Source organism: Pleurodeles waltl, chromosome 7 (assembly GCF_031143425.1).
Source record: "Pleurodeles waltl isolate 20211129_DDA chromosome 7, aPleWal1.hap1.20221129, whole genome shotgun sequence".
Taxonomy (NCBI): Eukaryota; Metazoa; Chordata; class Amphibia; order Caudata; family Salamandridae; genus Pleurodeles; species Pleurodeles waltl.
Window position 1 is genome coordinate 1,114,164,435 of NC_090446.1, and position 23,765 is coordinate 1,114,188,199.

The following is a 23,765-nucleotide window of genomic DNA, read 5'->3' on the forward strand; positions in this document are numbered from 1 at the left end:
ATTATCCTACCATGCTATAATAACGTATTCGCTCAGTGTGGTCCAATGTGCACCACCTACTAAATAACACACCCCTTACAAGTCCCCTACAGAACTGGCTCATTTACACTTGTGAGATGCTAGGATTTTTCACAATCCTTGTGACTTCGATGATTTAATAGTGATGGCGGCACACCCGCTGTGAAAATTGTTCCAGCACCACTGAAAAGAAAGCCGGGGTGACAGAGGGGAAATAAATGAAGACGGAGATCCAACTCCAGAGAAAACGAGAGAGACAGTGCGAGACACCGGAAATGCAGACAAAAAACTGTGCTGACACAGATGGAGAGACAAACCGGGGAAGAGAGATATCCCTGGAAACATTGGTGAGACCGAATTAGGCACCTTGAAACAGAAGAAACATCCTCAGAAAGAGGGGGGGAGGGAAGAGTGACGGGTCCGGGCACCTACGTTACACAGGATGAAACAACACTAATACATACACAGAGCGATACAAACTGAAAGATGGGGTTAGATGATGCGAGACATCCTTAGAAACAAGAATGACAGAGCGCGGCATCACAAGACAGCGAATGACAGAACGAGGCATTCATTCACAACGAATTACACAGAACGAAACCTGAGCGGCTCCCCCGATGACCTCTCGCGCCCTGTGTGATTACAACATGATCCTGAAGTTATGGACTGAGGAACCTGACAGAAAACCAGAGACGGACCGACGCGTCTTAGCGGGGTAAACATAGAGGCCAAGACACAAGCCGGACAACAAGTGTTAACGCTGGTCTGGCCGCCGCTGCCCTCACACTGGACACGGGGGATGGGGGCGCAGCGACCCTCCCCCAGGGCTCGGCTGGGACCCTCCCCCGGGGCAGGACTGGGGCCGGGCTGGGAGCACCAGTTGCTTCTCTCTTCCCAGAGCGAGAGCGGTACCTGCCCGAGAGAGGACCAGGCGGTCAGGGCTGCAGCTCCTGGATCAGCGCCACCCTGCGGGCGGTCCCTCCGGGGCAGACAGGCGACGGCTCCTTCCGGTGGCAGGTACAGGGGGCAGACAGCGACCTATAATACAGGGACCGCTATAGGGGCAGGTGCACAGGGGTATAAAGGCAGGTGCAGAGGAAGCATGCTCCTACGAGCAACATACAGGGGCAGAGAAAGCGGCGGCTCTTTCCTGGGGCAGTTACACAGGGCAGATAGCTAGATACGGGCAGATGCAGAGGGGGAATAAAATTGAGGTGCATAGGAAGTGCACCCATACGCGTCCTATACAGGGGCAGAGACTGGAGGAGGCAGGGGGAGGTGTGGAGCAATTAGCGAGACGCAGTACAGCGACACAAGGGTAATAGGGAGCGGAGACAGAGGACGTGAGTCCAGACGGGTGCTACACAGGGATAGACATGGGGGGCGATGTATTCAAGGAATAGGTGTCGGAGCAGATAGCGTGATATGATAAAAGGGCCTTTATAGGTGCAGGTGCACAGGGGTAACACGGGGCAGTACAGAGGAAGAGCTCCCATACGGGTACTCTACAGGTACCTGGTGGGCTAGAGCTCTCTCCAACCCACCACCTGCCCTATCCCCTCCTGTTGGGGGCCAGGGCTGTAGTAAGGGCCAGGGTTAGGAAGCAGTAAAGAGGGTGTAGGTAATAGACTCGTGAGGGCATGGGAGTGGGGGGTGGGGTGATTACTGAAAGTGTGATGCAAGACTGAAAGGGACAGACGGTAACTCCGGCCGTGGCATACAAGTGGGCAGAGGGGGCGGCTGCAGGCAGGCTGGAGAGAGGGTGATGGCCTTGTTAAAGAAGAGAGGATTGTGGGAAGGGTTCAGGATGCTATAGTCCTTCTGCTGTTGGCCCCTACGCTGCACCCCTGCCCTGACAATGTCCTGCCTCAGTACGGCACAGAGACCCGTCTTTCTGAGGGGTCTCCAGAGCCCAGGCGGGAGACAAAGTGCCAGACATTTGATATTAGTTTTGCTGGTGATCAGCTTCCCTGGAGCCGTCTGCAGAAGTGAAGAGACCAGACCTGACAAGACCCCTCCAGAAGCGGCAGCAGACCTTCTCGCAGCGGGATACATGGGGGCAGTGCCCCCGAGCCTGGACCCAGGCGCAAGAACTCGTAGGCCGCTATCTCTTCCCGTGAGCACGGGCCCAGGAGCACCAGGGCATGCGGGGGCACTACCCGGGAGCCCGCGCTCAGGTGCCCTGCACGAGAGCCGAGCCACGGGGGCCGCGCGTGCCAGCGGAGGGCAGGTGTTACCGGTGGCACCTGCAGGATGCCGTGGCGCTGCGGGGTGTGATGTCTCGCCTGAAGTGGCACCAGAGGCAGGGCAGGCTGGCGAGCCTTGCCCATCTGGCTGTGTCTGCAGCTCCTCAACCGTCAACTGTTCGCGAGTGGAACTGATGGAGGTACCCACGAGAGAGTCGTGCCCCCCTGGTACAGTGAGTCTGTGAGTACCCGCAGAAGGCATCCATGTCTCTTTGAACCGTCTCTTGCATGACCACATCGCGCTGCACTTTCCCTTTTATTTCTCACTTTGTGTAGGGTGACCAGATTTTGAGGATCAAAAATCGGGACAGGTCAGACATAACATATATATATACACACACACACACTTACAAGACAACATATATAAAAGTATCTATGGCTTGACCTCCCACCCTGCACCCCCAATCCGGCCCCAGCGACCACTCTCTGCTCCCCGCTCGTCTCTCTGCTGGAAGCAGACAGAGGACTGTTGCCTGCCTAACAGATTGTCTTTTCAAAACTCATTACGAGTCTGGTGGTCCTGGAACCGCCAGACTCGCGGTGGCGGTCGGACCGCAGCCAAAGCAGCAGCCTGCCCTCTACATTATGACCCTGGCGGAGCCGCCGCGGTCAGACCGCTGGCACCGCCAGTCGGCAGCATGGCATTGCCAATGGTCTTAATCCGTCAGGGCAGCGCTGCCCTGGGGATGATGACTCCCCTCTCTGCCGACTTTTGCATGGTGGTCCCAAAGCCATGCAAAGGCTGGCGGAGATGGGTGGCCCCTGCACTACCCCAGTAAACATCCAACGCACCTCAACATTGCCGCCGGCTCAATAACGAGTCGGCGTCAATGTTGTGGTGCGTTTCCCGCTGGCCCAGCAGGAAACTCATAATAGGGCCAGCAGGCGTAAAACCAGAGTAGCGGTTTTCCAACCCAAAGAGTTTGGCAAGTGGCCTCTGCCGCCCGTCAGACTCTTGCCGCCAAACTCTTAATAAGGGCCACAGACTTTAGTCAAATAATATATTTAATCTTTTTCTATTGTCTCAAATTCTAAACTTTTTTAGCGAGGCACATAAATACCAAATATGAAGTGTAATATACTGCTCTGCTGAGTTGTTTTTAAAAGGAAGAGGAACCCGATTATTGTTGCATAATGTGCATTTCCTTGCCTCATAATTTAGTCATCCTGTCGCATAATTTGAGCCTCCAGTTCTGCATAATTCAAGTGACTGTCCTCTGCGCCGACTCTTAACATCTGTCGACTGCTTCTCTCTGCTGTTGTATTACAGTCTTAAAACACAGGTGTCAGTCAAATGTAGCAGTCTAGTCCCACCTGCACGTTTCCTACCACACTGAGGGTTCTTATTTGGGGGCCCTAGAAGATAATATGTGTGTTCTGTATATCCCCACTTACTTCAGTTTCCTTGCTATCATCTTCCTATTCTCAGTCAGTTACTCACCACACACTATATACCCCCATCTTCCCAACTTCGCTGTGCCCTGCTCATTCCGCCTGCCTCTACCTCCCCGGTGCACTCCTTTTTAGGGTCGAGCCTGCGTTGCATGCGCTCGCGCATGCGTATTTCATCGAGACTCTTTAGTGTTCAGAAAAGGGCTCGGAGCCCTGTCAACTTCACGTCAGTGTTTTTTATTGGTTTGTGGGCTTGCCTAATAAAATCTGCTTGCTTTCATTAGTCGAAGGCAGGCATACCTCATGCCTTTTCCGGTGGCTAGCCCTCCAAGAGCGCAGCGACCAAGTACAGAAAACATGCGAGGCTCGCTGTTTTCCATCGGGCTCGTGGACTTCTTTTTCTCTAATTTACGAGCGCGATCTCGCTTGGCAGAAGTCGAGCGCTTTACATAGTTAATTGCACTTTTCCGGGTTACTTATATAAATGCACTTTTGCCCGATAGGTGAAAAGTCGGGTTAGGAGTTTACAACGCTATCAGCTCTAACATGAGCAAACGCAAGACCTGCTGCATTGCAAATGCTTGTTCTTGCTGTTTGCCCTTCCCTCCAATCGGAGGCCAGATTTTATTTTTATTTTTATAGAAAACGAAAGGCAGTCTACACTGAAGACTCCCTTGCTTTTAATACTGTCATTTTTTGTTTCTTTGTCAAAAGAAGGTCACGTGGCAAGGACACTTTCCTGATAGTCCTTCCTTTATTTCAAACTCAAGTAGGACGATAATGAATGCTCTCTTGCTAGCTAGTCTGTATTTGAAATTGAAACAAAAACAGGACTGCATTGAAAGCAAGGAAGCCAACAAAACAGTCTGCCTTTCCTTTCTCATCAATCTGTAATGTGCTTACACTGCACCTGTTGGCATATTAAACCAGGGCCTGGTGCTTTGCCAATGCTTGTTTCAATCTCTCTTTGCACTCTCTGTTCATTTCACTGTCCAACCACACTCTCTCCCCTCCCTTTCACACCGCTTGCTCTGTGCCCTTACTTGCTCACCAAACTCTCGTTTCTCTCAAATCCTGACCAATGACTTCCCTTGCTCATCCTCACATTGTCTTCTCTCTTACATCCTCATCAGGGCCCTTTCTCTCCCATCGTCACCATTCTTCTGTTTCTCTTACTCCCCGTTCTCTCGTTTTCCAGTTTCTTCCTCAACGCGCACTCGTCTTTCTCACTCCTCCATCACTCTCCTGTGGCTGTCACTTCACCTTTCTCATGTACTTCTTCCTTGAACTCTCTTCTCACTCTCCCTGCTTGTGCCACCACATAACACCCCCAGCGGGCCTTGCTCTCACACGCTCTCCTTGAGCTCTTCGTGTCTCTTAATTGATCGATTAATTCTTTCCATTTATAAGGCACATCCTACCCAGAAGGTCTCTAAGCGCTTGTTTAAAAGGTTACAAAAACACGGAGATAAGTCCGGGTGGAGAGTTCCAGACTCACAGACCATGAAATGGAAAAACCCTCCCTACGGATTTAAGTTTCTTTTACTTTGGATGAGTTTAGGGAAAGCTTGACTTGTCGCTTGAGTTCACAGATTAGGTGGGAATGCAGAAGCCTAACACTTTTCACCTGACACTGTCTTTCTCTCACTCCTCTCTCACTTTCTCCCTGGCCTGCCATTTCTTCTTGCATCCCCGCTGTTGGAGGTGGTACATTCTGGTTAGCTGCAGGGTGGCCCTAACCAGGCAGAACCTACTACTCCCGTCAGGAGTGAGTGATTGCACTCACGGTATAACCTGTGCTCACCCTTGGGTAGCTTGGCACAGAGCAGTCAGGCTTATCACAGGGGCAATGTGTAAAGCATTCACACAGTACTAACACACAACCACTACACTGAGCGCCACAAAAGAGACTTCACATGAGGTGTGTGTAAATAAAGTTTGTATTCAACACACGTTAAATAATCATCTTTTCAATCCTAACACCCTTTCAATGTACTCTGTTTTTTCCTCTATCCCATTTCATCTCACACTCTCTCTTTCTGCCACTTCTCTCTCACTTTCTCCCTGGCCTGTCATTTCTTCTTGCATCCCTCCCACATCTCATCTCCATCATTTCTTATTTCCATCTTTCTAGCTGCATTCTGTTTCTCTCACTTCTTTGTTCTCTTCCTCATATTTGTTTACCAGTCTCTCTTTCCTCTTATTTCATGACCATACTTTTCTCACAGCACTCCTCAGTCTTTCTTGCCTGTTGCACACTCACTCTTCTGCATCATTTTCTTTGTCTCTCTCTCTTATCTCGCTTCCTTACAGCTCACTCTCGCTTATTACCTTTTATCATTTTACACTTACAGTTTCTCCTTTGTTGCTATTTCTGTTCCCTTAATTTTTTTCTGCATTACATTTCTGCTCCCACTTATCTTCCACTTCCATTCTGCACTTTTATTTACTCACAACTTCCTCAGCTCATCCTTCCAGTTCCCTCACCGACTCTCTCGCATTCTCAACTCTCACTTTCTTCACTCTTCTCTCTCTCTTGCTTTACACTTTTCTCTCTTTTCACCTATCTCATGCCTTATCCTAATAGTTTTTCATCCCTCTCACTTCCTCACCTCAGATCTCCCTTTTTCTCACTAACCCCCAGTCTCTCTCACATTGTCATCTAATTTTCACATTTCAACATTTCACATTGTCATCTAGTTTTGACTCTTTTTTTTCTCTTTTGTTATTTTCTCTTCTTAAGTGCCTTATCTCTCTATAGCTTTCTTATTCTTCCATCTATTTTATCTATTCCCTCTTTCTTCCTTTTTCTTTAACTATCTTCCCTCTACTTATCTCTCTTTCTCTTGTATAGCACTCCTTCTGCCTCCCACTCTCCCACGTTTTGGTTTCTCGTGCCTTCACTGGCTTTTCCCTTAGTCTTCTCTCTTCTGGCTCTCTCCTTCTCTTTCGTCACAGTAAGTTAATTCTCTCTCTTTTTCTCCTTCTGTCACCTCTCACTCATTTGTTAATTCTCTTCTCTGTTTAGTGTGTGACTCACTGCAAGGGCTACTGTCATCAGTACAGGGACATGGCATATCGTGAATGGTTACACACTCTGCACCTAATCTCCCTTTTCACAATTTCACATACATTGAATAATGGCACCACCCTGTGCCTACTTATGTGTATGAAAGGCATACTTCACAATGCAAGCCAGATATGTCAACATTGCCAGTGCTTCTTAGGTCCAGCTACAGACAGCTGACTATAAGACCGCATTTTTATTTTTTGCAGGAAAGTACAATAAGAAGGTCAGAGAGAGAGGATAGACCTTGAGTCAGGCTTATTCCTCTATCAGCTTTCATGTATTTTCATGGTTTGTATTTGCTAGAGGAACATGGCATTTTAAGGGTGGCTAGAGTGTTCCGTTTGTTTTCCCATGATAAGTTTTGGTGAACAAACTATCAAGTAGACCTTCTGTTAGACTGCAGATGTGGCATGTAGATTGAGGCCTACTGTGCATCATTCATGTATATTCATTGCTGACAGGATGATATTTTAATTGCTAATTTATGTTTTTTGTTTAGGAAGTGTTTACACTTTGTGTGTACAGCCTCTCATTAAGGCACAGTGTTCTTCACTACTTACTCTTCCACATTACTTGTTTTCACTTTTCTGTCATGATAACATGCTTGATGCATGTTGTTTTGTTTGTAAAGTGAAGAGGTACAAGCATCTGGGCTGTCTTAAAGATGCAACAAAAATTCTGGCCCTTTTTTATTTCATATTATTTACCGAACAGTGTTTTGTGAGTGTCTTTTAAGGTCACCACTTCCAACGCAAATTTCATTTTCTGACTCTTTTTCATAATACTCTTCTTTGATGGCACAATTTAACTCTGCTAATGCAGTCTGCTCAGCAAAGGGCCTCAAAACCCAGATTCCAAATTGTTGTAGGCCAAGGTGTCGCCTCAATATGAGGACCAGTAGGGGCAACATAAACAAAGTCTGTTAGAACTTGGGTCTCTAGTTTGCAGAAGTATGCACCCTTGTCCACGCAGGGACCACAATCCTAGTCAGAGTAAGGCACAACTCAACCCAAATTATCCTGTACTCACCCTCTGGTAGCTTGGCACAGAGCAGACAGGCTAAACTTAGAAGACAATGTGTAAAATATTTGTGCAATACATCATACAGTAACACAGTCAAAACACCACAAAAACACACCACACAAGTTTAGAAAAAATATAATATTTATCTGAAAACAATAAGGTAAAAACTATGAAAATCCAATGTACACAAGCAATGTTATATGAATTTTTAAAGCTTAAATTCTACTCAAGTGCTTAGAAACTCAATAGCTCCAACTGGGGCTATCACGATGTTGAGAAACCTTTGGTGGCCCTGAGACTTCAGAACAGGAGGCATGCTCAAACCAAGCCCTTGGAGGGCACTTTTGGGGAAGGCATAGCTCTTCTAGCAAGGTCGAAGGCCAGCAGGGCAGTAGGGCAACACGAAGGGCAGCAGTCCTTTTCAGCAAAGCAGTCAGATGAGTCCTTTGGAAAGCCAGGTAGTTACTCTGACAGAGTGCAGGCGTGAATCCAGAAGTGTCTGATTTGGTGGTGTCAGAAACCCAGTGTATATACCCAAAAATGCCTTTGAAGGGGGGAAATCTTCAACGAGTGGTTTTAAAGTGCACAAGTTCCCCTTTCAGCCCAGTCCTGTCTGCCAGAATCCCTGTGGGGGTTATCACCCCTTGTGTGAGGGCAGGCTAATGGCCTTTTAAACATAAGAGGGAGCCTCTCCACCCTTTCTGCCCAGGGAGAGCCATTCAATATGCAGATAAATGCAGATGTGACTGAGTGCCCTGTGTTTATGGCTGTTTGGGTAGAATGCACAAGGGGAGCTGTCAACCAGCACAGACCTGACATGGATTGGAGACAGGCTGTAAGACACAGATGTCAGTAAGTGTAGAGAAAAGCCCACTTTCTAAAAGTGACATTTCTAAAATAGTAATATTAAATCCAACTTCACCAGTAAGCAGGATTTTCTATTACCATTCTGGCCATTCTAAACATGACAGGGCACTCCTTCCAGATCAAAATCTACCATTCAAAAGTATACGAGGGCAGTTATAATGCTAGTCTATGAGAGGAGTAGGCCTCACAGTAGTGGAAAACAAATTTAGGAGTTTTTCACTACCAGGACATGTAAAAAACATAAGTACATTTCCTGCCTTTTACCTACATAGCATATGGGTTACCTAGGGCCTACCTTATGGGTGACTTATATGTAGAAAAAGGGGAGTTTAAAGCTTGGCAAGTAGTTTTAAATGCCAAGTCAAAGTGGCTTATATGATGCCAGCTAACTGTGTGTGAGAGTTGTGCATGCAGGTCCCATGTGGTGGAAGGGTCTGTGGGTGATGGACTAGGAGGTGGTTGGTCCTAGTGTGCCTTATCTGTGGGCTTTCCTGGCATCCGTACTGTAAGTACTGTCACTGTTTGTTCTCCCTTCTCTCTAAGTGCTACTTTTAGGCTGTACCTGTTGCCCCTTAGTGTTATCCCTGGGTTGTGTCCATTGCTACTACCCCACAATGCTGCCTCATTTGTTTGCCGCTGGAGCGATATCTGTGAGTGTGTGAAGGTGGCTGTTGTTTGTGATCCTGGTTGCTTTCCATGGGTGGTGCCAGTTGCTGGTTCATGTGGATGCTGCCCTGAAATGTGCTTCCTGTGTGCGATCCTGAGCGAGCGTTCTTACTGGTGCCATTTCCTTGCGTATCTTTGGCATCTTTTCCTCAAGTGTAAGCTCCGTCCCCGGTAGGCCCGTGGCTCATGCACCTAGGTGCTGCCTGTTACAGGTGTTCTAGGGTGCTGTGCTGTGTGGAATCTAGGAGAACCACCTCCGTTACAGAAACTGCTTCAAGTCCTTGACTTCCCTGTGATTACCTACTGCATGCTGGGTGTTTTGGTCTTGTTTTGCTCTTACTTTGCTAGTTAGCCTAAAACACCTGAAAACAGTAATTTGTAGGTGAAAAGTTCAGGGCTGGAGACAGTCTCTGATGGCCCTAGTGGTACTCATGTGTGCTGCCTCTGGGTGATTTCCTGTGGGTAGCTTGCACGTTAATCATGCACATGTGCTCATCATGGGTGCTCTTAGGGAACTCTTGTAGGTGTTGCCACTGTGTACTGCCTCTGAGTAGCATGTTTGGGTAGTATTGCTGAGTGGTGCTCCAGGGCACTGACCCTACGCGTGCACCTGCAGTCCTCTGCCTTCAGGCGATGTCCCGGGGTGATATCGCTGTCCCTAGATGTTTCCCTCCGCCTGCCTTAGGTTGGGCCTCTCGGTGGCTTGAATGAATTGTATGTAATGCCTCTCTCCGGCCTTTAACCGGTGCCTCTGGCTGCTGTGTTGGGTGATGTTCCTCTAGAAGGCCTTGGAGGCGCCCTTTGATGTCTCTCCTTCGTGTCCCTGGGCGGTGCTGCTCCTGTGTACCGTCTCCGGGATACACGTTTCTCTCCGTGCCGTCAGGAGCGTTCATCCCCTGTCCGTGCCTCTCCCACGGCGGGTGGGCGGCAGGCGGACCCGGGAAGCCGCACTGTGGAATGTCGGGGGAGACGTGGAGCCTTGAGGAGGTGCCAGGGAAAGGAATGCGGTAGCTCTAAATGTACCGTGGCCTTAGAGCTCTGTAAGAGGAAGGGAAGAGAGCCGCATACCTGTGAAAACCGGGCAGGACGCGGCCACCTCAGGCTGAGAGACCTCCACTCACCACACCCAAACACCCACAATGATGCCGTGGCCTGGCGCGACATCCCAACACCATGACATCTTCACACTGACACTCCCAAACAGTCTTTACAAAAGCATGCCATGTCTCACATTAACACTCCTGCACTACTAGTATACGTGGCCTACAGTGAAGTGACACCAGAACACCTTTCAGTCAGGCACCGCAAAACCTGCCCTCCCCCACAATTACATCCACCATACACCGGCACCCTGCTGACACACAGACACCCCACTCTGGTCTACCAAACCATTACTCACACAAATAGCACTGTCAGCCTCACACAGACCCCACACTTCTCCACCACTACAATACCATCCCGCACGCAACCAGCACTGACAGCCCAGGCAACAAACACCCTTCCTCCCCCCTCTCACACTATATATACTCTCTCTCTCTCTCTCTCTCCTAGCCACCTGCTCCGGTAACTGTACACAGACAAAACCCACCTTCACACCTATGCATCCACACCGACATGCTCCCAGTTTGTCACCCTGTCAATCTACCACCTGCCAGTACTCCCCTTGCTGGATAACACTTTCGCTATGCCTCCCTTCCCTTTGAAACAGATAGTTGTCACACCGACTCACTCCCCTCTACAGACATTGATACACTGGCGCCCCACACGCCATACTTTGTATTATCTCATTGTAATGTGTAAATCACCCGTGCACTGAGCAGGATGTTTTCACTTTGGCCATTTTGAATTAAATCGCTTTATCATCGTAGTATTTTTGCATCACGTAGTAGAGTCTTAATGAGAGCAGCAGAACGCTTAGCAGCTGCCCATATTACATTCCTAGACTCAGTCAGGTCCTTCAGGGGCGTAGCTTGGTCACTAAGATTTGGGGGGCTGGGGGCGAGCTTCAGATTTTCCTCCAGTCGCTCTGGATTGAATGTTAAAATACATTATAAAAAAGCAGATCTCATGAGAGGGGTCTTAGGGGCAGTCAAAAGGGACAACAATACAGATGGTGGGCGTACTAGGTGAGAGAAAACACAATCTTTTTTTAAATAACCCACTTTTTTCTAGACTTTCAAGACAGAGAGAAGGAGAGCGTATATAGGCGTTCTTGTGTGTGGAGCAACCTCAGAGGGATGGTAAAGCTACCACTCTATGGAGTCCACCCAGGAGAGATAGAAGCCCACTCTAGAAGAGGGTACTTCAAGTCCCCAGTTCCTCTCACCAGCCCTTTCCTTTTTCTCTCGCTTGTCTCTCCTGCACTCTCCTCTCTTGCCCCCTTTGCTTTCCTGCTCCCGCCTTTCTGCTAGCCAGAGGACGTTGACCTGCTGTTGGCCTTTCCTGTATTTTTATGAAAGACGTCTCCATCCATAAGTCTCCTCTGTCAATCCCTCTGTCTTCTTTCTTCCTTTCCCTCCCTGGACCATGTTTTTGCCATCTCTCCTATCCCACCATAAACCCTTTGAATCCGTCCTAGGTTAACTTTATAAATACCCAACATAGCAAATCAGATCCTCAGCTGACATGAGTTCTAGAGTTTAAGGACCCATAGCAAAACACATCTGTGACTGCTGCCAACTACAACATACCAGTCATAGCATGCTGTGTACATGCGAAAGATTGATGTTTTGATCCCTACTTTTGATCCCTACATTACGAATCATTGCACACTCACCAGAATCTTTACTATTTAAAGGTTTAGAAGATTCTTAAAATTGTGTGTTATAGTGCGTACAGCAGAAACAAAGATCATATTAACATCTAACCTCATTGCCCTGGCTGTATTATAGCTGGGCAAGCTTGAGACAGGCAGTAAAAGGATTTTGTGTGATCTCTACTACTTTTGTTGTATGATGCCTGCCACAGAACATACTCAACAGGGAATTAGCTGTATGTGGTTTTTGGCCTTCATCCCAAGAAAGACCCTTATGTTTGCAATAAAACCTAATAAGGTCTCCAGAATGCATGTGAAAAAAGTTTATAATCTTCGTTAAATGCTGAGCCCATTTGCCATTACTGATTACCTTAAGTCTAACATTTATCTTAAGCTGTCCATGGACACCATTAGAATTTTAATGCCGGCCCAACGACTCTACTACGGACAAGCTGCTGATAGTAAACATTTATTTTGTTCCTGGATCAAGTTCACCTTAATTGAGCAATAATCTCTGCAACTAAATTGAACCTAAACAGATATTCTTCTATTAGGACCAAAGCCAAGTTCAAAAAGCTGATCTTACCTTGCTAGCCACTGTGTAATTGGACAGTTACCCCAGAAAAATAGTGCACAAACCGTGCATTCTGTAGGCATGAATCCTTATCAATGGACTCCCCAAGAGAAACAACCAGTTAAGTTCATTACTTTGATGCTTGGATTTTGACCAACAAAACCATACTGTTTGACAAAGATTCTGACAGATTTTGATTAGTTCTGTGGCTCACTCGAACCTGGACAATGGTAACTTCCTATATCTGGGTTTTTCAAAAAATGTAATCAAGGAGCATGGTCCTAAAAAAGCCGAAAATATGTATAATCTATTAGGTATTTGTGTACAGTATTGTTAACCTAGTCAAAAGGGGAAACATTTAAATAGAGTGATTACAGGTCAGGTTGTTGGGTTATAGTAAGTTAACGCAAGAACTTCTTCAATCCCTTATTCCGATATCCTTGTTCGACTTTCACAAGGCAAAGTCACTACGGGGCACACTTACAAGCCCCTAGTGCTGCCTTAGCATCATTCTTTTTCACGCTAAGGTGGTGCTAACTAGTCCCCCACACTGTTTCATATTTACAAAGTGGCACAATGCAAGCATTGCACCACTTTGTAACCGCTTGTGCCACATTATACCTGTGCCAGGTATAATGTATGCAAGCAGGGAGTTCCCCTGAAGGGAGACCCATAAAAATCGCACAGCGAAATTTACATGATTTCACTGTGCCATTCTTGCATCATTTTTTAACACCTGTGCAGAGCAGGCATTAAATTGACGCTAGTGCATTACCCTGTGGGCCTCCCTGTGTTTTGCTGGACTAGCGGCAAAAGTTTTGGCGCTAGTCCAGCAACGCGCTTTATAGCGTCACAGCTTCCAACGTTATTGTCGTAACGTGCACCATGGTGAGCTGTATTGTAAATACAGTGCTACCATGGCATCGTTAGAGGGGCACAGAGAGACGTAAGGAAACTGGCGCATTAGAGACGATGCGCCAGTTCCTTTTAAATATGCAGCTACATCTGTTCAGATTCACTAAGAAGCTGAAGTAGAATGCAAGGTGTTTGGTCAGGCTGCGAATCTGGAGTGTTTGAGCTGATTACTGGCTGGTGGCTAGGTTGTGAATGTGGGGTGTTAGGAACTGTTTGTTGGGTGGTGGCTAGGTTTTCAGTTTAGATGTTGATTAGCTTGATATTGGGTGGCCCTTAAGCTGTGGATTTCAAGGGCCATGAACAGGAATCTTGGGGGTGGTCTGGATAGAGGGCGTGAATCTGGATAATAAATGGTAATATCTAATAGATGTGCCCCCCAGTCATCTGAGGTCATGGGGAGCCCAGCCCAGGGACCAAACATATTATGTATGGAGAGGGAGGAAGCACACCTACCCCCCTGAGCCTCCAGAGGCCCCAGAGAACCCATCCCTGAGCCAAACATATATATGGGAAGGATTGGACCTATGGCACACCTCTCCGAGCCCACTCCCAGGGCTGAAATTTTGAAAAATATAGACGGGCTGTGTGGTTAAAGGTTAAAGTAATGTTATAGTTAAGTGAATTTGTCAATGACAACATTAATGTTTTGATCTAAAAAAAACACTGACATTCACCAGTGATAGTTAGCAGTGCTAACTATAACTTGCCCCCGCCATGCAATATGTGAGGTCATGCTTATGCTCTCACATATTACATCACCAATGACATGTTCTATGACATCACTGATGACAGCTCAACTGACATCATTGATGACATCATCCAGGCTTCTTTTGTATACATTACTCTATAAACTAGTTTGCATTAGAGTTCTAATAATAAGTACAAAATAGCTCAGAATAATATGAAGGATCATTAATGCCATCATAGGGACAACTCCCTTTGATGAAGCAAGCCTGTGTTATGTGCAACACTGACCCTATACCACAGATGTCACAGGTGGCATAGTTCACATTAACAAACAATGACAGATATATGGGAAACTCTCATTAATTACAGTGCTTAATCTGTATACAGCTGTTCAGAGAGAGCCAAGTTCCTAAAAATATTGAACGTCTGTTCCAAAGCGAAAGCCCTACTGTGGACAGTTTTTATCTGTATTGAACTCCTGACAGCCACCAAACCTACATTGTTAAATTATTGTGATATAAGTAGAGAAGTGGGTACTCGAAACAATGTTCACTCAATGGAGAAAGTTAACTCCGTAGCACACTATTTGCAGACATTAAAACTCTCAAGAGAAATATACTACAGAATTTTAAACTATCCAATCAGAACAGTGTACACTTTATGCAACACTTGGCATGAAATACACTATTCGCTTAAAATAAGAAACATCTGAAGGTACTGAAGATTATACTGCCTGCAGCCTTTATACTGTGGTAAAATCCTTACCGATGAACCATCTTCACAATGCAAAAGAAGCACATGTATATAGCTTAATACCTGGTGCACACAGTTTTCTATATTACATAAAAACTGTCATGCTGTGACGATTTTTAGTATGTTGCAAACTTTGCCGTTAGAGCTTAAACGCTTGTGTGAAACATGCTGAACACAAGTTGTCAACTGTCACCTGCAAATATTTATAACATGTTCACTACCTGTACGCAGGTATAATTTATTAGGAGCACATGCGTTTTGTAAATACTTATACACATTAGCCGGACACAGGCTATACAGAATTAAATGGAAAAGTACCATGGTAGCTACACGCCACTATGTAAACTATAAATCAAACTAACACACTCATGAATGATGTCGTCAGTGATGTCATAAATTATATCATAAATGATTTCATAGAATATGTCCTGATTGATGTAATATGTGAGGTCACAAGCAGTGCATGGTGGTGGTGCAAGTTATAGTTAGCATTGCTAACTATAACTGGTGATCAGTGGCGGGCGGTAATTTTAGGAGGGAGGGGGCCGGTGGGAAATACACTCACACACATGCATGCAAGAGCATTCATTCACACGTGCACGCACATCCATTCACAACACTCATCAACATTCATACATACATGCACGCACCAAACATTCATATAAAAAACACACACACACTTACCTTCAGCTCAGAGGTCCCAGGAGGGTTGGGACTGCTGCCTTTCCTCTCTGGCTGACCTTAGGACGGCCAATGAGGAAAGGCAGCAGCTCCAACTCCGTCACAGAGTGGGATGGGGTCAGTGAGACTTCTGACCCCCACCCCACTCTGTGATGAGGTGTCACCGATTGACACTCGCCCTGGGCGCTTCAGGGTTTAAACCTGAAGCACCCAGGTCGGAGGCAATGGGTGACGCTTTCCTTGTCACCCAGGGGACGGCCTTGAGGCACCTTTGCTGAGCCCAGGAGGTCACGCCCATAGGAGCGGTGTCCTCTTCAGTCCAGCAAAGTTCAGCTCAGGCAGCCAGGAGTCTGCTCAAATCACGCATTTCTCGTTTCCTGGCTGCCTGAACTGAACATGAAGATTGTCGGTAAGGCTGGCCTTTGCAAAGCCTGACAGGCACTCTTCATATGAGGCAAAAGGTGGGTGGGGGGTATGACCCCTCCGCCCTAAAGGACAGGACGCAGCTGCGGGTGATATTTCTGTGTTTTTTTAGTTCAAAACATTAATGCTGTGATTGTCACATCCACCTAACTATAACGCTACTTTAACCTTTGTTTTTTCAGTGAATTTATATACTCACCAAAGGTAAAAGTTACAGTTAGATGTGATTAAAATATGTTTTTTAAAGAACCTTAGAAATTCAATTCACTGGAAAAAACAAAAGTTAAAGTAACATTATAGTTAGATGGATAAAGTACCCCGACGTACATGATAAGGATATTGCAATCATCTCCGAGTTCTATAACCTTATAATGGCACCCAGTCTTTGGCCTCATTCCTCTACATGGTTATGGAATTCCTTGGGGACTTGCAAAATCCTTATAATGTGCAGCATGGGCAACTTTATCCTTTGTATAATGCCACAGAAAACCATAGGTAGGCCCACTTTTGCTTACCTGCATAATGAAAGCAGTTTGCTGGTTGAGTTGTTTGCAATGTGTGGGTTGTAAGCTGATGACTGTGCTTGAGAGTGTGACTGTTTATTGGGCTCTGTTGCCTGGATGCACGTGATGCAGTAATCTAGCACATGGCCAGCTCTAAGGCGGTGCCACCACACCGGGTGCTGACTTCAGGCGGGGTGCTGTTTGCAAATGTATTATGGTTTTAAAAGCACCTGCTGAAGCATTCCTTGTCTCCAGCAGTTTTCAGGCAACAATGCATATGTCAAGATAACTCTGGGAATTAATGTTCTGCCCAGAGAGAGAGCGAGAGGGAGTTTTCTCTAGTGGAAGTTTTAAGGTAGCAGAGAGAGTTAATATGCCTGCTGCAAAGAACCTGTACCATGCAAATTAAGTGCATATAATACAAGTAGGTCAGTGGTTACTATTTTTGTAAGAGAGGTCCTTTTGGTGCTTGCAGTTTATAAATTAAAACCCTAATAAAGAACAGTAAGCTATTAACTGTCATATCAAGGAACTGCGTGAATACTGCAGGGGATAGATTAAAGAGTTGTGTTTTTCCTCCATCTTTCATTATTCTAAAGTTGCAAAAAGGGCTATTTTGGGTAGAAATCAATTCTTATTAAAAAAGAAAAATCCCAACCATAGTGTTAACTTTTAAATTCTGAGTTTGTGCTTCTCCAGACCAAGCACTGAAACAATACAGTGTACCAGTATGGATGACATGGGACTCCCTACACCTTGTAGTCCTCTGTCTTATGTAACATTTCTTATACACCGATTTACACACCTATGATTGATTGTCTGTTTGTAATGTGTGTGCAATGTAAATTGCTCTGACACATACACTAGTATGAGTGGCACTAAAAATCTAATTAAATACATCTGAGAAGAGTGGTTATGAGGGCTCTGTTAAAGGGTGGTAGTGAGGGAATCCTTTGCGGAGGTGGTCATTGGAGGGCGCCAAGAAACACTGCCGCACAGAGCGCCACCAGCGCTATGCCCGGCCCTAAGATAGGAAATAGGCAAGTTGTCAATGGTAAAATGCATTGTGACGTAGCAGTGTTGTCAGCGAGTGAGGCAGTCCTTTTGGCGCAAGTCAGTCGGAGAAGGTGGGAATGAAGTTGCAGTCGCTGCACCATCACACCACGAGGCCCAGACCTATACAGTGCCTTCTTTGCCAGTGTCTCCACGCCCACCGAATGTGCCCCCTGCGCATCATCTCACTGCAGCTACAGATGCGACGGTGTGCAGCGAATCCTCTCACTGCACCCGTGAAGAGCAGTGTCACACTGCCCCCGCGGGATGTGTTCATATGCAGTGCTGTCCACCAGTACTTCTCTGTCCCGCTGGTGTATCAGTGCAGAGTGCAGTGCTTTGAACAGTTCAGTGTCTCCACTATACAACGCCTCTCAAATCTGGGCCATATGGCACTGCTAAGACAGCTAATGAGTGTATTATTCTATAGCCTCCCGGTCCGTGCAAGGTCACTCTGTTTCCGTGTTGTTCCACATTAGTTGCAGTACCACACTGCTTCTAGGGGTACCCCCTTCTCCAGTGCAATTTGCGCTTCCCTCAGCTGTCCTCCTGTATGGCGAAGTTTGCCCGAGGAGATGTGCCCCTATGCAGATGTGTCCCTAAGCAGTACAGAGTCCCCTGGATATGACCCTTTTGTTCTGTACAGCGCCTTCCTGCCCCTCACAGACCGTCCCCTGTCAGGGGACTAGAACCCTTCATCTCTCACCCCCGCCTTACAGCCCACCCCCATGCACGCGCAAGTATCTCATGCATGTATGCCTCTGTGCTGTGCAGTAGCTCTTGCAGATGTGCCATGTGCAGAATCTCATGACTATATGGTCCCAGCATCTTTTGAAGATGTGGCCATGTGCTGGGCACCGTTACGTGAAGATTTGACCCTGTGCAGTATCTCGTGCAGATGTGGCCCTGTGCTGTGCTGCATTTCGTGCAGATGCGATCCTTTGAGAATCTCTTGCAGATATGACCCTGTGCTGTGGAGCGTCTAGAGCAGAAGTGAACCTGAGCCACGTCTCGTGCAGATGTGGCCCCGTGCTATGTGTTGTCTCGCGCACACGTGACCCCTTGCAGCATGCGCGTGTGACCCTGTGCTCGGCAGTATTTCCTGGATATGATCCTCTATACCGTGCAGAACATTCCTTCCCCTCATATGTGCCCCAGGCAGTGAACCCCCTTCTCCCTCGCTGCCCATGCCCCCGCAGCCGTGTCCTTTCTCCAGCATGCATTGTGTTCCGGGGTACACAGGTCTCCATGGAGATGAATAGTCTGTAGTCAGGACCCGGAGTAGTGCAGGAATGCTGACTGTGAGAGGGCGGCAGGTGGCCGAGGCCTATTCAGCGCTCAGGTCTCCATGGTGAGATGGTCAGGGGAGGAGGGGTTTGCAGGTCACAAGAAGTCAGAGAAGGAACGGGCAATGGTGGAGAATTGTTATCTCCCTCTCTGGGAGGCCCTCGATAATCACTAGCTGCGGTGCAGCTCCGCCATGCTTACCCCCGGAGGTCGGGGTCTCACTAGATGTCACCCTGGGTTACCGCTCCGGAGTGTCTGTCTGAGGTGTCCTTCTGGAACGGCTGTCCAGTACCTCGCCCTTCAGAGTCTGTCTGGGATACCTGTGGGATATCCCTCCGGGGTGTCTCGCTAGTGCATGGGTACTCACAAATATTTTCCCAGGGGCCGCACTGTTTAGTCTTTGATGAGGGCGAGGGCCGCATTGCTGACAGCATGGTGGGGTCGGAGGGCTGGAGGTAGGGTGGGGAGGGGTAGTGGTAAAGTGTGTGTAGGGCAAGTGAAGCATATATATCTAGCGTCTGAATTGCCCAATGTGAAACCAGAGACTTGGGTATAAATCCCAGCTTCTCCACTTAACCAAATTGTGTGATCCTAGGCAAATGTTTTATTTCACTTTACCTCCTTTTTTCGTTTTCCTTCATCATCACACATAAGTACCTTGAAATATGTCTTCAGGATGGATGCTGTATAAAACCTTCTGTGTCTGATTTAATAAACCATAATGTTGTTCATGTTTTATAGAAACCCAGCCCTCCCAAAGAGTTCACATAACAACTCACTTGCCTTTTAGTTCACAGTTCACATTGTTGTCAGGGTGTTGGGGATGGAAGGGGATGAAAGTTTCTAAATTCATGTTTGAAACTATGACTTTAAAAAATACTTATCAATGCAGTGATATAATGTTGTGTACTAAGGCAAAACGGTTCTGCAGGTTAATGAAATGCACTGTTTGAATTTCACACAGATAATACTTTTATATTTATGCTGCAAGATGTCATTTATAATGAAGGTGTTTCTAAAGTTAAGAGTTCCAGAACACCCTAGTTACTCCTTTTCGTTAACTTCAATTAAATAGTTGCCCGTTTATTTTAAAAATTTTAGTGCCAGTGCTGAGTCGAATAAACAGCAGCACAGTGCTGCTCTTAACCTGGAGGCCGCATGTAACTGTCAGTAGGGCCGCACGCGGCCCCTGGCCGTACTTTGAGTATTACTGCGCTAGTGTGTCCCTTTAATTATCGTACTGTTGTATCTGATCCCGATGATTCTGGGTGTCTTGTTAGGAAGTCTCTCGAGTGTCACTCTGTGGTGTATGTGTTGTCTTTCTGGGATATCGCTGGGTTGCTTTAAGGAGGGTTTTATACAATGCACCTAAAATGCGCCCTAGTGCTAACATTAGTTCTGAACCTCTAGACAGGAATCAGAATTTTAAGACTGAAATATAGCAAAGAGCGGAAAGTTAACCACTGACTGTAATTCCGTAGGTCTACAGGCGCGCGGCAGGGGGCAGGTTCCTTGACGAACCAAGGACTATACGAATTCGTTCTCCTTGGTTGATGCTAGCGCAGACCTAGGGAGTCCAATCTCTAATATGGGATGGGCGACTGTACTGACCAACTGACTTAGACATATTCTGTCTTCTACTCTGTAAGTGACTGTATGTGCACTTGGTTAATTACTGACACATAGGAGAAGTAGTTTAATAATTAAAGTTTTTTTTTGTGGGTCCTGAAGAAGCGTCACTGGATCACTTTGTGACCAACCATAGACGCGAAACATGTTGACCATGTAGGATTAGGTAAACTACCTTCCCTAATTATAGTAACTGTACATTATTTCCAGCAACACTCTTATGTTTTTGTTTTTAATCTTGGCCTGAACCCAATTTCTATCGCATTAAAATAATGGCTCAGGTTGAGAGCTAATTTTAAGAGTTTTGTCTCTTTTTCTACACTCTCCGTTTCTTATTCAATTTCTTTCCCAGACCCTTGTTGTTAGCAATTTTATAATGGTTGAGTGCCACCCAGAATGCTGGGTAGCCCGCCAGGCATTGCAGCACCAGTCTGGCGAGGAGTAAGCCCGATTATGATACCTGTCACCGAAGTGGGTGCTTGAGGGCTCTCCTAAGTATGCTCAGTACTTATTCGCCACTTCCAAACTCGATTGGTTGTCCTGTTTCTTTCTCTTTTGTGGAACAGTGCACTTATATTGATATTATATGTAATTCCGTATGCCCATGGATGTAGCATTCCAGTTCCAGGGTTTAGCTGCGAGGTCTGAGAAGGTGCGGTCCTCGGCCCACTGATGGCGAAATCCTAGGACCGCTAAGAGTTTAGCGAGTTTAGACCTTAGCGTGCAGAATGGATGGTCTTGAAAAAACTTAAGTGATAGGAACCTAGGAGCAAAGCCCTGGAAATCCTGGAACACCATGCAGAGAGATTCAAAACTATATGCCATGGGGAGCCAGTGTATGGTTTTACATGCATCAGAAGGGGTATGGCGGACAGGACATTCTAGAGTCAGATGGGTGGCAGCGTCCTCCAAATGCTGTAGCTGCAAAATATAGGTGGGAGAGGCAAGAAACAGGGCACTTGAGTATCCCAAGTGGCTTAAACTTGTGGCCCGGACCCTTAACTGCTGAGCTCGGGAACGTAAGTGTGGGTGGATTCTCACAAGAGGATTTAAGTAGGTAGAAGCAGAAGGAAGAAAGTTTTTTTATGTGTGTGGAGTAAGATGGTTATTGGCCCCGAACAAAAACAAGATTCCTCGCCTGAGGAGTAGGAGATCGACGTGGCATGATTTTGGTGGGCCAGAAAATGACAAGACTTGATAGAGGTAAGTTTCTACCACAAAATATTCAAATCTTGGTCTCGTAGATATTACATTTCAGTGAGTTGTTTCCCACCCAACTACAACGAGCAGAAGGTTTTGGAAGCTGGAGATAAATCAGTAGAGTTGTCATTAGGAGAGAATAGAATCTTGGTGTCATCTGCATAACATATGAATTTAAGACCAAATGAATGAATGAGCTGGATCAGAGGTACAACATAGAGGCTCGATAGTGTAGGGCTAGGAGGTGACCCCTAGAGTACTCCAAATAAAAGCAGTACCCTGGGGTGCTCTGAATAAAAGAGAGATAATTAAACTGTTTGTGGCCTGTTTGCTAAATAAAAGTGAATCCACATAAAGACATGACCTATTATACCAACTTTCAACAAACAGACAATCGAAAAGGGATCATATTGTAAGCAGCAGAAAGATCTAACAGAACCAAAGCAGAGGATGTCCCTTGATCTGCCAGCATTCAAAGATTGTCGAGGATAAAAACCGCAGGTGTTTCAGTACTGTGAGGTTTATCTAAGAATCCCGCTTTCACTTCTCTCTGAAGATTACTCTCTAGAGTCTCTGTGACATGTTTCCGTGGTTTGGATGGATCAGCACCAGAATGACCTGACCAGTGAAGCCGTAGTCATGATCAACAACTTTGTGACCTGATCAGTAACGAGCAGTGCATAACATCAGCATCTCACTGACCCGATCAAAAACAAGCCATGCTCCACATCAGCACCTCTGCAACCTAATAACAAGCTGTGTTTTAAATCGGCATCTCACTGACACAACCCATAACAAACCTGAGCAGCAAAAAATAAGCTGTGCTCCACATGAGTACCACATTGACCGATCAATGACAAGTCGCACTGCAAATCATTATCATACTGACTCTAACAATGAGGAGTCTAGCTCCAGATCAGCACCTCTGTGACCTTTCATTATGTATGTATGTGCTATTTGCACAGTTCAAACCTATCCAGAAGTCAGCGGTGTGCTTTACATGGTCAAAGGCAAGGTGTTATTATTATTACAACACTAAAAGAGAGCGTCGGGAGTGGTTCAACCCCACACATGCTCCCGTTTAGGCAAGAGAATCATCAATACACAAAAGGTGTGGGGTGTAACTGGAAGGAACTGGACTTTTAGGCCCTGTTCACGGGGTGCTAGTTGGGCACGTATTTTCCAGGTAGAAATAGGTGTAAGGAGTGGCTGTGTCTTTTGAGGGAGTTCCCTTTTACGGACTAGGTGGTCTCACACACATTATAGTGTCACGCTTCATCATTTGACCACCTAGCCCCACCCAGGTAAGATGATACTACCTGGGCGGACTCAACCTCATTGTTAAAAGAACTGCTGAGGGAGTGCTGAAATTAAACCTAGCTGGATATTACAGGGATCCAGATAAGGAATTGGTAAATAAAATTACCTTACAAATCACCTGTTTCGATTGGAGATGATTTAATATAGGTGTTTGTAGTTAAGAGTAAAAACTGTAGTAAGGACTCTGTTGACAATGATGACTCACGGAGTCTAAAAATGAGGGACCAACATGTAGAGTCCCACACTAAGAGCTGGAAGGTCTGGGGCATTCGTCAGGGTCGGGGATCCCTATGGGAAAAAGAGCATGAAAGCATGCTTGAAAGATATAGGGCCTGATTCAGACCTTGGCGGGCGGCCGAGGCCGCCCGCCAAGGTCCCGCCGACAAATGACCGCACCGCGGTCAAAAGACCGCGGCGGCCATTCATACATTTCCGCTGGGCCGGCGGACGCTCTCCAAAAGAGCGCCCGCCGGCCCAGCGGAAATGCCCCTGCAACGAGGATGCCGGCTCCAAATGGAGCCGGCGGAGTTGCAGGGGTGCGACGGGTGCAGTGGCACCCGTCGCGTATTTCAGTGTCTGCATAGCAGACACTGAAATACTTTGTGGGGCCCTCTTACGGGGGCCCCTGCAGTGCTGACCGCCGGGGTCAGAATGATCCCCAAAGTGAATAAATGACAGGCCTACCTGAACATTTTGTTCTATG

The 23,765-nt window shown here is 46.7% G+C and overlaps 1 protein-coding gene across 1 annotated transcript in view; it reads left to right on the forward strand.

Annotated features, from left to right (window-relative positions):
• Nucleotides 1–858: 858 nt before the first annotated feature.
• Nucleotides 859–23,765, forward strand: part of LOC138246998 (polycystin-1-like) — a 521,270-nt gene continuing 498,363 nt past the window's right edge. The window contains exon 1 of the mRNA XM_069201747.1: nucleotides 859–2,445. Coding sequence (XP_069057848.1) covers nucleotides 1,877–2,445 — 569 coding nt within the window. The 5' untranslated portion in view covers nucleotides 859–1,876. The remainder of the gene's footprint in view (nucleotides 2,446–23,765) is intronic.